General features: G+C 37.5%; 1 protein-coding gene across 4 annotated transcripts in view; it reads left to right on the top strand.

The window, feature by feature from the left end:
- The window catches only part of CENPK (centromere protein K), a 48087-nt gene that overhangs the window by 15684 nt on the left and 12930 nt on the right, over positions 1-19473 (top strand). For all 4 annotated transcript variants that reach the window (XM_021673200.2, XM_012462270.1, XM_064376015.1 and 1 more), the window contains one exon: positions 7179-7225. In XM_021673200.2, coding sequence (XP_021528875.1) covers positions 7179-7225 — 47 coding nt within the window. The remainder of the gene's footprint in view (positions 1-7178; positions 7226-19473) is intronic.

Raw genomic sequence — 19473 nt, 5'->3', positions numbered from 1 at the left:
ATTCTGTCTCCCAAAGTGCAGGAAAAATTTTTAAAGGAAATCAAAAGTGTTGTTCTAGCCAACACACAAATTATGAGAAAGCAGAACAGACTTATTGCTGATACGGAGGTCTGCTTAGATGATCAGACCAGCCACGTCATTACCTAAGCCAAAACCTAATCCACAACAAAGCCCTAGCTCTTTTCAGTTCTATGAAGGCTAAGAGAGGTGAGGAAGCTGCAGAAGAAAACTATGAAGCTAGCAGAGGTTGCTTCATGAGGTTTATGGAAAGAAGTCATTTCCATAACATAAAAGTGCAAGGGAGTACGGAAGCAGAAGCTGCAACAAGTCATCCAAAAGATCTAGCTAAGATACTTGAAGGTGGCTATGCTAAACAGCAAATTTTCAGTGTAGACAAAACAACCTTTTTTGTAAGAAGATGCCATCTAGGACTCTTATAGCTAGAGAGAAGTCGATGCTTTGCTCCAAAGCTTCAAAAGGACAGGTTGACTTGTGATAAGGGCTAATGTAGCTGGTAATCCTGAGTTAAAACCAATGCTCATTTATCATTCCAACAATCCTAGGACCTGTAAGAATTATACTAAATCTACTCTGCCTGTGTTTTATAAATGGAACAATAAAGCCTGGATGACAGTACACCTGTTTACTAATCCAGCATGGTTTACTGAATAGTTTAAGCCCACTGTTGAGACCTGCCACTCAGGGAAAAAAAAAAGGATTCCTTTCAAAATGTTATTGCCCCTATCTCATCACTCAAGAGCTCCGATGGTGATGTACAAGGAAATTAATGTTTTCATGTTTGTTGATACAACATCTGTTCTGCAGTCCAGGGACCAAGAAGCCATCTCAACTGAAGTCTTATTATTTTAAGAAATACACTTTGTAAGGCTGTAGCTGCCATAAGTCCTCTGATGGATCTGGGCAAAGTACATTGAAAACCTGGAAAGTCTTCATCATTCTAGATGCATAAGAACATGCATGATTTATGGGAGGTCAGAATACCAACATTAACAGGAGTGTGCAAGAGGTTGGTTCTAACCCTCATGGATTACTTCCAAGTAACTACAAATGTGGTAGAAGTATCAAGAAAACTAGAATTAAAAGTAGAGCCTGAAGATGTGACTGAATCGCTGCAATCTCATGATAGAACTTGAACTGATGAGGATTGCTTCCCAGGGATGAGCAAAAAAAAAGTGGTTTCTTGAGATGGAATCTAGTCCTGGTGAAGATGCTTTGAACACGGTTGAAACGACAACAACAGATTTAGAATATTACATAAACTTTGTTGGTAAGGCAATGTCATGGTTTGAGAGGAGTGACTAATTTTGAAAGAAGTTCTGCTGTGGGTAAAATGCTATGAAACAGCATCTCATGCTACTGAGAAATCTTTTTGTGACAGGAAGAGTCAGTCTGCGTGGCAAACTTCATTGTTGTCTTATTTTAAGAAATGGCCACAGCCACTCCAACCTTCAGCAACCACTGTCCTGATCAGTCATCAGCCATTAACACTGAGACAAGACCTTACACCAGAAAAAATTACAACTCACCTAATGCTGAGATTAGGCATCTCAGTTAGCATTTTTTAGTGATAAGTTTTTTCTTTTTAAATAAGGTATATACATTTTTAGAAATAATGCTAATGCATAGTTATAGACTACAGCATAATGTAAATAAAACGTGTGTGTACTGGGAAAACAAAAAAATTGTATGACTCACTTTGTTATGATACTTGCTTTAGTGTGGTGGTCTAGAACCAAACTTAGACTATCTCCAAAGTGTCCCTGCATATTTGGAATGTACCGTCTTTTTCTATATGTCTCCCTGCTGCTTTCTTCTCCCACTGTTTCCTTTAACTGTCCTCCATCTCATGCTTCCCTTCTTAGTCTCCATTGTAGGTTTATTATTCTCTATCCCAATTATTGAAATTCCCCAAGGAGCAGTTGTTTTCTCCTCATTATCTTCCTAGACAACAATTTTATCCGTAATTTGCTTTAATTACTGTCTTCATGCCAATATCAGCCATTTTTCCACATCATTACTACTACCTGTTAGTCATTAATTTGAGAATTTCTGATAGATGTGTAGTATTATACAATTGTGATTTTAATTTGCCCTCAACTGTATGTCTTATTGCCTTTTCAGCAGTATAGTTAGCATCTCAAAAGCTGCTCATTCTCAATTTTTTTTTTTTCTTGACAGTCTTATTCTGTCACCCAGGCTGGAGTACAGTGGCACAATCTTGGCTCACTGCAACCTCCGCCTTCCAGGTTCAAGCAATTCTCCTGTCTCAGCCTACCAAGTAGTTGGGATTACAGGTGCTTGCCACCATGCCTGGCTAATTTTTGTATTTGTAGTAGAGATGGGGTTTTGCCATGTTGGCCAGGCTGGTCTTAAACTCCTGACCTCCAATGATCCACCCGAGTCCACTTCCCAAAGTGTTGGGATTACAGGCGTGAGCCACGGTGCCCTGACTCAAATATTAATATGTTCATGTTCTATAAGCTATACCTATAAGCTATACCAGCATTATATCTTCTGCTCCTGTTTTTTTGTTTTGTTTTGTTTTGTTTTTGAGACAGTTTCGCTCTTACTGCCCAGGCTGGAGTGCAGTAGTGCGATCTCGGCTCACCACAACCTATACCTCCTGGGTTCAAGTGATTCTCTTCTGCTCATGTTTTTATGTGTTATATAAAAGGACAGGTTAACTTGTGATAAGGGCTAATGCAGCTGGTGACCCTGAGTTAAAACCAATGCTCATTTATCATTCCAGCAATCCTAGGGCCTTTAAGAATTATACTAAATCTACTCTGCCTGTGTTTTATAAATGGAACAATAATAATAACTTCCATGTGTTCATGTTCTTCAGAGGACCCTATATGCTATACCAGCATTATATCTTCTCCAGTTTTTATCTGTTATATCTATGATAGTAATTTCCATATTAGTTTACTAGGGCTATCATAACAAACTACTATGGACTAGGTGGCTTAAATAACAAAAATTAATTTTCTCACAATTCCAGAAGATACATGTTAAAGATCAAGGCGTCAGTAAGGTTGGTTTCTTCTGAGGCCTCTTCCCTTGGCTTGCAGATGTCCATCTTCTTTCTGTGTCTTCACATGTTCTTCCCTCTGTGTCCTAATCTCTTATAAGGACACCAGTGTTACTGGATTAAGGCCAACCGTAATGACCTAATTTTAACTTAGTTACCTCTTGAAATACCCAATTCCAAATACGGTAATATTCAAAGGTATTGGGGATTAGGATTTCAACATATAAATTTGGAGATGAGTACACAAATCAAGCAATAACAACTTACAGATCTATGTATTTAAACCAGACTTCTCTGCAATATCAGACTCTAACATCTTTGTATATCCTAGGCATCTTTTCCAAAATATTTTATAGACACCTCAGATTCATGAATTGACCTTTTATGTTTCCTCACTCATTGGTGTATTTGATCAGCTACCAATTTGAGTCCTCTTAGATTCTTTTTAATTTTTTGCATATAGCACATTTGTTAAAATTAGAACAGCTGGGCATGGTGGCTCACTCCTGTAATCCCAACACTGGGGGGCTGAGGTGGGTGGATCACCTGAGGTCAGGAGTTCGAGACCAGCCTGGCCAACATGGTAAAACCGGGTCTCTACTAAAAATGCAAAAATTAGCCAGGCATGGTGGTGTGTGCCTGTAATCCCAGCTACTTGGAAGCCTGAGGCAGGAGAATCACCTGAACCCGGGACGCAGAAGTTGCAGTGAGCCGAGATCACTCCATTATACTTCAGCCTGGGCAACAAGAAAGAAACTCCGTCTTGGGGGAAAAAAAAAACCAGAAAAACAAAAACATTAGAACTAAAACATATAGTTAGTTACTAAATATTGAGTCCTGCAGCCACAGATTTACTTTGGGTCTTCATCACCAGTCCATTAGATTGTTATAATTGACTTTTTAATCTCTTGACCACAGTAGGTTTCCCCCACCTCCCCAATTATAGAAGTTTTCAAACTTAAAAGTTTCAAAAAATACATTGTTAACTGCAGTAAACTCAGAGACCAGATTCTACAGTTATCAACATTTTCTCAATCTTGTTTTAGGCTTTTTGGAGTGGCTTTATATAATACACATTCATCATCTCACAATTTCTGTAGGTCAGGAGTCTGAGGACATTTACTATTTCACAGTTTCTGCAGGTGGGAGTCTGGACACAGCTTAACTGGTCCTCTGCTTAGGGATTTCATGGCTGCAATGATAGATTCTCCTCAAAGGCCTGAGGAAGGATCCATTTCCAAGCTTGCTGAAGTTGTTAGCAGAATTTATTTTTTTGTGTCTGTAGGATTTATGGTAGCTTTAGTCCATGTTTTTATTCTTTCTATTGTTTGTTCTTCCTTTCTTACCTTCTGAAATTCCTTCTTTTATTATTTCTGTTTCAAGAATTCTCTTGAGCTGTTCTTTTTAGAGTTGGTCTGCTGGCGACAGATTTTCTTAGTTTTTCTTTATCTGAGAGTTTCTTGATTTCTCTTTCATTCCTGAAGGATGTTTTCACTGGATATGCAATTCAGGGTTGTTTTCTTTTAGCACTTAAAAATGTGCCACTTCTTTCTGCCTCCCTTGGTACTGATGAGAAATATGCTATCATTCTGATGGGTTTTGCTTTATAGAGAAGGCATTTTTTTTTTTTCTGGCTGCTTTGGGGATTTTTTTCTTGGTCTTCAGCTTTTAGAAAATTAATTATGATGTATCTTGGCATGGATTTCTTTGGCTTTATCTTATTTAGGAGTTACTCAGGTTCTTGAATATGTAGATTTATGTCTTTTGTAGAATTTGAGAACTTTTTAGCTATCATTTGATATATTTTTTCTCCTCTCTTGGAATTCCAATAGCATGAATGTTAGACCTTTTGTTATAGTTACCCAAGTCCCTGAGGTTTTGTTTAGTTTAAAAAAATTTTTTGAACATGGTAAAATATAAAATTTACAATTTTAACCATTTTTAAGTATATAGTTCATAGTAGTGTTAAGTATATTCACATTTTTGTGCAGTGTATCTTCAGAACTTTTTCATCTTGGAAATCTGAAACTCTATACACATTAAACAGCATCTCCTTTTCCATCTGCTCCCAACCCTGGCAACCTCAATTCTACTTTCTATTGATTTAATTGGTTCAGATACCCCATATAATGGAATCATAGAGTATTTGTGTTTTTGGGGCTGGGTTATTTTACTTAGTGTAATGTCCTCATAGTTCTTCCATGTTGTAGCACATGTCAGAATTTCCTTCTCTTTTTAAGGCTAAATAGTATTCCATTGTATGTATATACCACAGTTTGTTTATCCATTCATCTGTCAATGAAAACTTGGGTTGCTTTTATCATTTCGTTACCGTGAATGTGAGTGCTGCTATGAACACGGATGTGCAGTTATCTCTTTGGGGCCCTGCTTTCAATTCTTTTGGATGTCTACCAGAAATAAAATTAGTAGATCATATGATAGTTCTATTTTAAGTTTTTTGAGGAACCACCGTACTATTTTCCATAATGGTTGTACCATTTTACAATCCCACCAACAGTGCACATGGTTTCAGTTTCTCTATGTCCTTACCAACACTTGTTACTTTCTGCCTTTTTGATAATAGCTGTCTACTATGGCCTAAATGTGTCCCCTAAAATTCATGTTAAAAATTAATCACCAGTATGATAATGTTAAAAGGTGAGGTCTTTAGGATGTGATTAGTGACCTTATAATAGAGGTTGAAGGTAGTGTCTAGTCTTTTTTCTGTTTTGCCTTCCTCTATGTGAGGACACAGCAAGACGACACCATCTTGGAAGCAAAGAGCAAGCCCTTAGCAGGCACTGAATAATTTAGTAGCTTTGAAATAATTTACTAGCTGCCTACAACCAGTTCTGATACAAACCTATCTATGAAGCACATGTAGAAAGTTCTTTCTTGTTAGAAGGCTTTCTAGATAACTTTGAAAAGATACCTTTGAAAGTTTTTAGTAGCATATCATTTGTTAAATTTGAAATAACACTTCATTAGGATAGGAAAATTTCTAGCATAAGGATTGAATACATTAAAATTTGCTATACAAAATTACACATTTGTTTCTACTCATCAGGCTGGCAAAAATTTTAGAAGAGTTTGTAATATTTCTTGCTGTTTTTTTTTTTCATAGCTCATGGGAATGTCTTTAGAAAGCTGACATTCTCTATTCAGATTCAAAGTACATGTTTAATTCTCCGAAATTTCATTTCTGGAAATCTATTCTATAGAAATTAGAACACCAGTACATAAAAACATATATAAAAGTACACTTACTGCATCCTTGTTTGTTGTGGCTAAAAACTAGACACAAAGTCTAAAATCAAAGTGTTCGATAGGACAGTCACTCAGTATATTATGGTATATTCATTTTGGAATATTATGTACCCATTAAAAGTTACAAATTAGACCTATATAGGTCTAGGTTTCCCTGGGGGTTTTATTGACTGAAAATAAGATGAATGTGATATGTATGATATGACCCGATTCTTGTAAAACCAATGATGATAAAAATAACCCTTTTAAGTATATGTATATGCATATGTGTGTTACATATGTGTACATAGGATAGATGACTATAGGGAAAGTATTTGAGGAACATACTATAGATTATTAGCTTTGCTTTTGAGAGTTTGAGGAACAAAAGATAAGAAAAAGGCACTAAACGGTACACAAATAGGATCAAATTTATCTAAAATTATGTATAGTTGGCTATATGTGCAAAGATATTAAATAAAAATAAAAACTGCACACATTTCATAAAAAGTTGTGTATTGTTGAGGCAGGTGGATCACTTGAGGTCACGAGTTCGAGACTGGCCTGACCAAGATGGCAAAACTGTCATCTCTACTAAAAATACAAAAATTATCCAGGCATGGTGGTGCAGGCCTGTAATCCCAGCTACTCAGGAGGCTGGGGCACGAGAACCGCTTGAACCAGGGAGGCAGAGGTTACAGTGAGCCAAATCGCACCATTGCACTGAAGCCTGGGTGACAGAGGGAAACTCTGTCTTGGGGAAAAAAAAAGTTGTATATTATATAAATGGAGAGAGAAAGAGTTGTTTTAGAAAACTGCAAAATACTTGATTTTGGGGAATTAAATATGTGTGTAATTTTGTTTTGTTTTGCTTTTGTAGTAATTCCTTTGACTGAAGATGTTCTCTTAACGTTAGGAAAAGAAGAGGTAAGTCACTCAATAAATTCGTAGTAACCCCAAATAATTTCCAACTATTTTAAATAAGTTCATGACATAAGAAATAGAATGAAACCACTCTAAAACCATATTAAATTTTCCACTTTTTAAAAGTTATGTTTTATTGAACAGAATATTTTTTAAAGATTTCAAATTTTTTTGGTTGTTTTTTTTTGAGGCAGAGTCTGACTCTGTTGCCCAGGCTAGAGTGCAGTGGCGACATCCTGGCTCACTGCAGCCTCTGCCTCCCGAGGTCAAGGAATTATTCTGCCTCAGCCTCCTGAGTAGAGTAGATGGGATTACATCTACATCTAAATCTACTCTCCACCACCATACCCTGCTAATTTTTGTATTTTTAGTAGAGATGGGGTTTCAGCATGCTGGCCAGGCTGGTCTTGAACTCCTGACCTCGTGATCCACCCACGTCAGCCTCCCAAAGTGCTGGTATTACAGGCCTGAGCCACGGCACCTGGCCTAAAGATTTGAATTTTGAACTCAATTTTTGCATCCGAATTGCAGAAGTTAGTGGTTATATGTAAACCTTAATCTCATATCTAGTTTTTAGTTAATTAAACTTCATAACAAAAGCAAAATATTAAACATAGCTTAATGACCCCATACATGCATCTCCTTCTGCTGTGGACTAAATATTTGTGTCTCCCAAAATCCATACGTTGAAATTTATTCCCTATTGTGATGGTATTAGGAGGTGGGACCTTTGGGAGGTGATTAGGTCCTGAGTGTGGGGTCTTCATAAATGAAATTTATGCCCTTATAAATGTCTGAAGAGACGAGTGTCCTCCACTTCCATCATGTGAGGACACAACTAGAAGGTACTGTCTATGAAGAAGTGGGTCCTTAGTAAACATTGAATCTTGGACTTCCTAGCTGCCAGAATTGTGAGAAATAAATTTCTAGTTTTTATAAACTGCCCAGTCTGTAGCATTTTGTTATAGGAGACTGAATGGACTATGACAGAAAGTTGATACTGAGAAGTGGAGGTGGTACTATAACAAATACCAAAAAATGTGGAAGCACCTTTGGAACTGGGTAATTAGTAGTAGGTGGAAGAATTTTGAAATGCATACAAAGGCCTACTTGCTGTGAGCAGACCTTTAAAGGCAGTTCTGGTGGGAACTGAGGTTAAACGAGAGCTGTAGAGAAAGCCTGAGTTTTCTTAGAGAATACCTGAATAGTTCTGAAAAGAATATTGGTGGAAATATGCACAGTAATGGCCATTTTGATAGATGTCACATGTAAAGAAAGAACATGTTTCTAAGGATAGAGAGGAAACAATCGGTGTTTTTCCTAGTCTCTCTCACCACTCTATACAATGTAGCACCTCTGGTTACCAAAATGTGTGGGGAATTCTCCTCACCAGCAACCAGTTGTTTGGCAGATTCTGCAGAAGATTATTCTCACCCAGACACCAGTTGGGTATCCTCTTAATTCATTTCAGTTCTGACACTATCTACTTGGAGGCAGCATCAGATCCCACAGGTTGGGCACTCAGTCCCACATGCCTGACTTCAGTTTGAGACATCAGTTGCCAGTAGTAGATTGCCACTTGTATTCTGACTGACTGGCTATAAATCAGGGGTTTCCATGATCCCTTCCTCCTCAGGTTTGATTAATTTGCCAGAGCAGCTCACAGAGCTCAGAGATAAACTTACTTTGATTTACTCATTTGTTATAAGAGATATTACAGAGAATACGTGGCTGGGCATGGTGGCTCACACCTGTAATCCCAGCACTTTGGGAAGCTGAGGAGGATGGATCACTTGAGCCCAGGAGTTCAAGACCATCCTGCACAATATAGCAAAAGCCTGTCCCTACAAAAAAATACAAAATCTTCTGTGTGTAGTGGTGTGTGCCTGTAGTCGCAGATACTCAGGAGGCTAGGGTGGGAGGATTGATTGAGCCTGGTAGGTTGAGCTGCTGTGAGCCATGATCGCGCCACTGCCTTCCAGCCTGGATAACAGAGTGAGACCCTGTCTCACAAACAATAACAACAAAAAAGACACAGAGGATACAGATGAACAGTCAAATGGAAGAGATGTGTAGGGCAAGTCATAGTGGAAGGAGCATGGAGCTTCCATGCCATCTCTGGACATGGTACTCTGGCAACTTGCCTGTGTTCTGCTATCTAGAAGCTACCCAAACCCAGTCCTTTTGGGGTTTTATGGAAGCTTCATTATGTAGGTAGAATTGATTAAGTCATTCATCATTGGTGACCAGCTTAACTCTCAGTTCTTCTTTCCTCCCCAGAGTTTTGAGGGGTGGTGCAGAAAGTCCTAACCCTCCATCCTGATGTTACTGAGGGGCTGCCAGCCATCAGTCAAGTCATGGCAGGCATCACACCTGTAATCCTAGAACTTTGGGAGGCCCAGGTGGGTGGATCATGAGGTCAGGAGATCAAGATCATCCTGGCTAACATGGTGAAACCCCATCTCTACTAAAAATACAAAAAAATTAGCTGGACGTGGTGGTATGCACGTGTAATCCCAGCTACTTGGGAGGCTGAGGGAGAAGAATCGCTTCAACCCGGGAGGTGGAGGTTGCAGTGAGCCAAGATCATGCCACTGCACTCTAGCCTGGGTGACAAAGAGAGACTCCATCTCCAAAAAAAAAAAAGAGATACCACAATAGAGACAAAGACTAAATATATATTTTACAATATCACAATGTTATTGCACAGTGGAGTAAATGCCATTCTTATTATAAAGAGGCAAAAAACTTGGCTGAATTGTATTCCCTAGTGTTTTGTGAAAGATAGAACTTAAAAGGAATAAACTTGAATCTTTGACTGGGGAATTATTTAAGAAAAGTTGAAGATATGGCTTGGCATCTCTTGACTGTATATAGCAAAACATGGGAAGAGAAAAATGACTTAAAGAAATTGCTAATCAAAAATGAAGCAGAATTTAAATGTTTGAAAAACTGTAAGCCTATCCATATTGTAAAGAATGAGAAAGGCTGTTTGGGAACAAACTTAAAGGGTGTGGCCAAATAACCATCTGATAAGGAGATTAGTCAACAGTCTCAACTGAAGCCAGGAGCTATTGTTCAGGACAAAGAAAGAATGCAGTGTAAGGGCCACAGGAGTCTGTGGGACCTTGGGCCACACTGCCCAGCATGAACTCATGTTGTGGGCTGTGTTCATCAGTTGCCTCAGGTGTAGCTTCAGTACGTCTAAGTGTGGCAGAGGCTGCAGTGATCACCCTTCTGGAGAGTTAGATTTCCTCCAGGGTGCAGAATGCACAAGCCAGGGGTAATGGCAGGCTCTACATGGGTTTTAAAGGAAGGAGCCTCCTGGTAGAGTCCTGAGCTTATGACCTCAGCCCAGGAGAGCCATGGTGCCCAGACACAGTGATGCTGTGAATGAAGAATAGACAGCTGATGGAGGGCCATTTTCCCAAGCTGTAGGAATAAGGATGCTCTGAGCTGTGGGGCCCCAAATCCCTGCTCAGCAAAGCTGCAGGGGCAGGACCACCTTCACCCTAGTGGGCCTGACAGACAGCATCGAGCCAAAGATTACTCTTGGGCCTTAAGATTTAATGTTGTTTACTCTGTTGTGTTAGGAGTTAATTGGGACATGTTACCCCTTACTTCTCTATTTCTTCATTTTGGAATGGGAATGTCTGTCCTATATCCCTCCCACCATTGTATTTTTGAAGCACATAATGTGTTTGTTTTCACAGGTTCACAGCTGGAGATCAATTTGCTTCAAAATCTATTGTACTATGAATTTCACTCATTTAATTTAAATCATATTTAGATGAGATGTTAGACTTCAAACTTTTGAGTTGATGCTAGAATAAGTTAATGCTTATTTGTGACTATTGGGATGGAATGAATGTATTTTGCATGTGAGGAAGACATGAAATTTTGGAAGACATGAATTTTCTAGTTTTAAATATGAAAATCCAGAAAAGGATCATTTCTCAAAACTTAAATGTGAATAATGTCATGTTTTCAAAGTGTCAGTTCATATGGTTAAAATATAGAAGAGAAGATAGAAGCAAACAATAATTTTAACAAGTTGTAGAGCATGGAAAGAGATAAGTATTTATGTGCCTAGAGACACAAATAGTGATGAAAAGAGTTTGTCTGCCCCCACAGAAATGAAGAAAGCCTTGGGATTTGAAGGAACCTGTTACTATAAAACTCAGAGTTCAAGTGTGGAATTAAAATCAAAGCTTTTTCTTTAAGTCAGAATATAGATGGTTAAATCTTCTTAGCTTACTGTTACTAACTTCTTACCCATATATTTGAAAACTGGAAGTATATGATTTGGAGACATTAAACTAGTGAGGCTCTTGACTCGGGATTACCAGGTTGGGTAGTTAGTAGGGGTGGTGTGCAGATCAAAAGTCAGAAAGATCAAGTTAACATTTTTATTCTGCATGATGTACTGTTAGTTCCCTCCGTTGCTCTATCTGCAGAGATCCCTAGTGCTTTGTGAAAGATAAAGCTTACAAGGAATGAAGTTGAATCTTTGGCTGAGGAGATACTTGAGCGAAGTGTTGAAGGTATGGCTTGGCTTCTCTTGACTGTGTATAATAAAAGTGAGAAGAGAAAAATGACTTAAATTGCTAATCAGAAAAGAACATAGCCTTAGACAGGAGATAAAATATTTTCAAAGAAAACATTTCTAAGTAATAATATATGGAGTCCCCTGTAAAAAAGCAGGGTGACCACACGTCAGAAAGCCTTATTCATAAACACAGCACTCTTAGTAAGTTTTTGAGGTTTAAATATGAATGTCCAGACAAGGATTATAGACATCTATAAAATGCCTCCAAATTGAAAGACGGAAGTTCAAAACAACTGAGCAGATGAGCCTCAAGAACACACAATTCAGGGAACCAACGAGAATTTAAAGAAATAATATCATCCAGAGGATAAGAAAAAAATTTGATTCCACAAAATAACAATGCTAGTTTTTAAAACAGGACCACTTTATACCATCTAGGATGGCTAGAATTAAAGAACAGACAATAACATGGGTTGATGAAGAAGTACAAAAATTGGAACAGCAATACATTGTTAGTGGCAATGTAAAATGGCATACTATTTTAGAAAGCAGTGTGGAAATACCTCAAAAGGTAAAAGAGTTACTATATGACACAGCAGTTTCATTCCTATATATATACTATGGAGGAATCAAGACATGTATGTATCCACACAAAAAGTTACACATGAATCTTAATAGCATCATTTTTCTTACAGACAAAAAGGGGAAATAACCCCAAATATCCATCAATTGATGAATGAATAAAATGTAGTATATCCTAACAGTGGCACATTATTTGACAATAAAAAGAAATGAAGTACAGATACATGCTAAAATACAGAGATACTTGAAAACATGCTAAATGTAAAAAGCTGGTCACAAAGGACCGCTGTCTTAGTCTGTTTTCTTCTGCTATTGCAGAATACCAAAAATGGTAATTTATTTTTCAAAAGTTTATTCACCTATAGCCGAAAAAGTTTACTTAAAAAGTTTGTTCACACATAGTTGCAGGGAGAATTAAGCACATCTGTGCAACTCTACTGGCAGAGAACTCGTGTAAACTTACCTCATGTACCTTTTTCTTTGATCATATTAATGTTTCCTCTCACTTTAACTCCAACAGAAAAAATGTTCCAAATTTTTAACTGCGAAACTTAAAAAGTTCTGGAGGTTGAGAATCTTAAGAGCATGGTGCTGTTTCTGGTGAGGGAGGGCCGTCTTACTGTATTATAACACAGCAAATGTAAAGAAGGTGGAAGTGAATACAAGAGAAAGGAAAAGGGGGCTGAACTCCAATGATAACTAACCTACTCTGGCATTTATGGCATTAGTCAGTTCATGAGGGTGGAGCCCCCATGACCAATTGCTTCTCAAAGACCCTACCTCTTAAAACCGCCACATGGCAACCATGTTTCTATAGTCATGGAAATATAAAGAATGGGTCAGGAATGGGAAAAACAGACAATTGGAATAATAGAAGAAAGTAAACTAGAGTAGAATTATGAAATTTTGCCATTAGAAGTTGTAGAATATTAAAAAATGGAAGGCAAGAAATAATAATATAATAATACATGGACATTTTCTCAGAATGAAAGATAATTCTCCCCACCCTCACCCCCATATATATGTTTTTTTCTTTGAGACAGGTTGTTACTCTGTTGCCCAGGTTGGAGTATAGTATAATTACAGCTGTCTTATCTCAAACTCCTGGGGTCAAATGATCTTCCTGCCTTAGTTTCCCAAGTAGCTAGGAGTACAGGTGTGTGCCACCATGCCTGGCTAATTTTATTTTTTATTTTTATTTTTTTGTGTGTGGAGATAGGATCTCACTGTGTTGTTCAGACTGGTTTCGAATTCCTGGTCATAAGCAGTCCTCCCACCTTGGCCTCCCAAAGTCTGAACTTGCAGATGTGAGCCACTGTGCTCGGCTGAGCTAATGATTCTTCACATTGAAAAAGATCCACCAAATTTCCAACACAATGAATTGATGGTAGATGATCCGGCAAAATTTTTCCCTTTGGTAGCAATCCTTAGCAACCCTAAAGCAGCAACTGTAGCTTAAAGTGGCGAAAATCCAAACTTGATGCAGTGCCACCATCTGTCCCAAAAACTTTCATTTTAGCTATTTTTCATTACAGTTAAAAATAAGGGGATTGTATATTTAGCTTGCTTTTCATTATTTTACGTTTTGTTATACATTCAGTGAGCCAGCTCTATAGGAGCTGGTTCTATCATTTCTATATTTTGCTGGTAACTTCTACCTACAGTAACTTATCACAGTGCAGCTGTTGTTTTATACAATCGGTGACTCAGTAACCATTAGGAATCAAAGTTCATCTTTACCTACCCTGCAATCCTTTCTTTTCTCAAGCAGTGCTTTCCCCACGTTTTAGCTAGCAGGAGTTATTATAGCAAATCTCATTTGTGAGGCTAGTTGTGTCAGTTTACTCTAATCATTGCACCCTCAGGTGCAATCATTTGTGGGATAGACTCACAGGACTCAGAATAACTGCTCTTCTCTTGGTTTCAGTTTATTAAAGTTAAAGGGAAAATTAAAATGAACAAAGGAAAAGGCATATGGGTAAGCTTACAGGAGTTCTTTCCCAATAGAGTTGCATGGATGTGCTTAATTCTCCCTGCAACTAAGTGTGACATCTCATGTGGTGAGTTGTCATGAGAGAAGCTCGCTTGAGCCTTGTTGTCCAGGGTTTTTATTGGGAGTCAGTCAAGTATGCATGCAACGATTGTGTGACTGAACTTAACTATGTAGATTCCATCCCCCCAGAGTAAAAATTGATTCAACACAAAGCACATAGTTAGCATAAAGTCTAATCAAACTGTGCCATGTGACCCAAGGCTCTAGACATAGAAAAATATTCATCAGACAGAATATTCCAAGGGCTCAGACCTTATTTTCAGGGAACTGACTGAGGACAGTTTTCAAGACAGACTTTAGTCACGTCTAAGGTTTTCACAGTCTAGGCTTGTTGAGTTAACTCTGCTGCACAATTGTCTCCTCCCCTCCCCTCCCCAAATCCCCCCTCGCCTCACCTTTTTCCTCCCTCCCCCCTTCCTTCCTTCTTTCTTTCCTTCCTTCCTTCTGTCCGTCCGTCCGTCTGTCCCTCAGGCTTCAGTGCAGTGGCATCATCTCAGCTCACTGTAGCCTTGACTTCCCAGGCTCAAGGGATTCTCCCACCTCAGCCTTCTCAATAGCTGGGACTATAGGTGCACACCATCACATCTGGCTAATTTTTGTATTTTCTTTTTGTAGAGACAGGATTTCCCATGTTGCCCAGGCTTATGTGCACTCCTGGGCTCAAGTGATCTGCCCAAAGTGCCGGCGCTATAGGCATGAGCCACAGTGCCTGACTTCTTTTCATTTTCTCAGCAGTGTTTTAGAGAACTTAAGTTCCTAATTTGATTAACTCCATTTTATTAAGTTTTCTATTAAGATCTGAGCTCAAATCTAAGAACTTTTTGCCCAACTCAGGGTCATAAAGATTTTCTACTATGTTTTCTGATAGAAGTTTTTAAGTTTAAGGTTTCAGTATTTAGGTTCATGATCCATTTTGAGTTAATGTTTATATATACATATATATATAGAGAGAGAGAGTATGGGTTATTAATATAGGTTCTTTTTTTTTTAATTTGGATACTGACTATTCCAGCAGTATTTGTTGAAAAAAACTCTGGTTTTTTGAATTTCCTTTACACTTTTCTTGAAAATTAATGAACATATGCGTGTGTATCTGTTTCTAAACTCTATTTTTCTCTGTGCTTTGGTTATTTCTATTTTTTTGTCAAGTATTTCTGTCTTTAAGCCCATACCACATTATCTTTTTGACCGAAGCTTTAAAATAAGTCTTGAAATCAAGTATTATGAATTCTCTAGCTTTGTTCTTTTCAAAATTGTTTCATATTTCCATGTAACTTTTAGAATTGGTTTGTCATTCTGCTCCATAAGAAGCTGGAACTTCGATTGAAATTCCCTGAGTATATAGGTTAATTTATGGAGGATTGCTATCTTTAACATATTTAGTCTGAATGCAGATCCATTAGCACTGTATCATCTTTGTATTTATTTAGATTCCCATTTATTTAGTGTTTAAAAATTTTGTCTCATCAGTGTTTTGTACTTTTCAGCATACAAGTCTTGCACATCTTTTGTCAAAGTCATCCCTTTATGATTTCATAATTTTGACTTAAAATGGTATATTTCAATTTCTAATTATTACTAATAAATACAAATACAATTAATATTTATATATTGATTTTGTATCCAGTGAGCTTGAGAAACTTTTATTCTGGTAGCTTTTTTGTAGATTTTGCAGGATTTTCTACGTATTATCTGAGATTAAACACAGTTTTACGTATCTTTTCCCTTCTGCATGATTTTTGTATCATTTTTGGGTGTTATTTTGCTGTCCTAGAACTTGTACTTCAGTAAAATATTGAATAGAAATGGTAAGAATGGACATCTTTACTTTGTTTCTGATCTTATTGGAAAGCATTTGCCCTTTAACCATTAAGTGTAAAGTTAGCAGTAGGTTTTTCATAGACGCTTTTAATAAGATTGTGGAAGTTTTCTATTATAGTTTATGACGTATTTTATTTATTTATTTATTTTGAGACAGAGTCTCACTCTGTTGCCCAGGCTGGAGTGCAGTGGCACGGTCTAAGCTCACTGCAACCTCCACCTCCTGGGTTCAAGCAATTCTCCTGCCTCAGCCTCCTGAGTAGCTGGGATTACAGGCTCCTGCAACCATACTGCACTAATTTTTATATTTTTAGTAGAGATAGGGTTTCACCATGTTGGCCATCCTGGTCTTGAACTTCTGACCTCAGGTGATCTGCCTGCCTTGGCCTCACAAAGTGCTGGGTTTATAGGCATGAGCCACTGCACCCAGCCTAAGTCTTTTGTTTTAAAATCGTGAATTAATATTGAATTTTGTCACTTACTCTTCCTGAATTTATTGAGGTTATTAAATGTTTTCCTTTTTTAAATCTGTTCATATGGTGAATTACATTGATTGATTTTTAAAATTGATTTTATCTGCTTTCTTAACTGCATTTTTCTGTGATAAACCCCACTTTGCCATAGAATACTAATCTTTCTTATTTATTGCTGAATTTAATTTGCTGAAATTTTATAAGATTTTTGCTTCTTTGTTCATGAGGAATATTGGTCTGTGGTTTTCCTTTCTTGTGATACCTTTGTTAGGCTTTGATGTAAGGGTAATACCAGTCTCAGAACAAATTAGGGAGTATTCTCTCCTCTTCAAAAGAGTTTATGTAAAATGGTAATTTTTTATTCCAGAAGTATTTGTTTGAATTCACAGGTGAAACCATCTGGGCCTAAAATTTCCTCATAAGCTAAATAAAAATTTACATCTGTGAATATTTTTAATTACAAATTCTAGTTCTCTGGAGCCAGTCAGATTTCTTATTTGTCTAAATGAGCTTTGGTAGTTTATGTCTCTCAAAGAATTCATCCAATTTGTCAAATTTAGTGTCAAAATTGTCCATAACATTTCTCCATTATCATTTTAATGTTTGTAGTGATGTCACCTCTCTCATTCCTGATATCAGTGATTTAAGTCCTTCCCCTCCACCTACCATAACTTATCTAATTTTACTGACCCTCTCAAAAAACCAGCTTTCATTGCTTTTTACTTATTTGTTTTATATTGTACTGATTTAACTTCTTTGTTGTTACTGTTATTTCCGCAGCTTGCTGTGGGTTTTATTTGCTCTTTTTCATATTTCTTATGATACAAGCTGAGGTTATTAATTTGAGAGCATTCTATTCTTTTAAAATAGTCTTTTAGGTTGTGTGCAGTGACTTATGCCTGTAATCCCAGCACTTTGGGAGGCCGAGTTGGGCAGATCACGAGACCATCATGGCCAACATGGTGAAACCCCATCTCTACTGAAAATACAAAAATTAGCTGGACGTGGTGGCGTACGCCTGTAGTCCTAGCTACTCGGGAGCCTGAGGAAGGAGAATCGCTTGAACCTGGGAAGTGGAGGTTGCAGTGAGCCAAGATTACGCCACTGCACTCCAGCCTGGCAACAGAGTGAGACTTTGTCTCAAAAATAAAAATAAATAGGCTTTTAGTGCTCTAAATTCTCATCTGAGTATTGCTTTTGCTTGATCCCAAAAACCTTGATGTTGCATATCAATTGTTTGGGCGATGGGAAAAAAAAGACAAATTTTGATGTTATGTTTTTATTTATACTCTGTTATAATTTTCTATTTTCCTGTTGGTTGCTTCTTTAACCATGGATTATTTAGAAGTGTGTTTTTGGTATCTAAATAGTTTCAAAGTTTTCTAGATACCTTTCTGTTACTTTTCAATTTAATGTCATTGTTAGACCATATTTAATGTAATCGATATGGTTGCACTGAAATCTATGTTATTGATTTATCTTTTGTTTTTGTGGGGAAGTTTGGGAACAGACGATCTCACTTAGTTGCCCAGGCTGGGTACAGTGTTGCTATCATAGCTCACTGCAGCCCTGAACTCCTGGCCTCAAACAACGCTTTCACCTTAGCCTCCTAAAGTGGTAGAATTACATGAATGAGTCACCAAGTTTGGCCTTGATTTACCTTTCTTTTCATCCTACTTTTTTTCTGTTCTTGTTTTCTTCCTTTCCTACTTACTTGGATTGTGTATTTTGTTGTTGTTGTTGTTGTTGTTGTTGTTGAGGCAGGGTCTCACTCTGTTGCGTAGGCTGCTGTGCAGTGGTATGATCTCAGCTTACTGCAGCCTTCACCTCCTAGCCTCAAGTGATCCTCCCGCCTCAGCCTTCCAAGTAGCCGGGACTACAGGCATGTGCCACCATACTTGGCTAATTTTTATATTTACTTCAAAATTACAGGGGTTTTAAACAGGGTTTCGCCATGTTGCCCAGGCTGGTCTCTTAATTATCAGTATTGGCATATTATTTCTTTTCTTTTTTTTTCCGTAGTTACTTTAGGGTTTGTAATATACATCTTTAACTTATCACTGATTTATGTTTAGAAAAAGCTAATGGAAACCCTTGTGATCAGAAGAATGGAACACTAGTGCTTATTGTAATTCTCTTTAGTCTTCTTTGTTCTTCCTCAAATGCCTTAAGCATACCTCTGCTTCTTGGCTTTTGTACTTACTATTCCCTTTCCCTGGAACATTCTTTTGCTAGAGAATAACATGATGTTTTCCTTTGTCTTCTTTCTCTGTTATTTAAATGTTACCTGATCAGAGAAGTCTTTCCACATCATACTACCTAAAATATCCATTTGTTATTCTTCATACCTTTACTTTTATTTTGATTTTTTTTTTTCTTTATGACACTTGACCATTGCTGGAGTAAACATTGTCTGGATTCCCTGCTTTGTTCTGTTTACCTTTGCATTTCTCCCTCCTCCAACAATGCCTAGTAGTCAATGATTGATCAACAAATTTGATTGATTGATTGAATAAATATTGAATGTGTGATAGTCATTTGTGTGTGTTTTTTACAGTATCCTTAGAAGAGGTATCTAATTTCTGATTACTGAAAACACACCATTAACTTGCCTTTCAATATGAAATTAAAATTTACTACTCAAAACCCCTTCTTAGATTTTTGTGTTTAACCATAGAATACTACCACAAACTTAGCACCTACTGTATATTTGCCCTTTTAAATGCTTTCTGTTAGGCTTTTTTACTACTGATGTCTGAATGGAAATATCCTG

The sequence above is a fragment of the Aotus nancymaae genome, unplaced genomic scaffold (assembly GCF_030222135.1).
Source record: "Aotus nancymaae isolate 86718 unplaced genomic scaffold, 86718_ANA_hifiasm-v0.15.2.pri h1tg000014l, whole genome shotgun sequence".
NCBI classification, from domain to species: domain Eukaryota; kingdom Metazoa; phylum Chordata; class Mammalia; order Primates; family Aotidae; genus Aotus; species Aotus nancymaae.
Note: the sequence above shows the minus strand (reverse complement) of the source record. Positions and strands in the feature narration are given on the sequence as shown.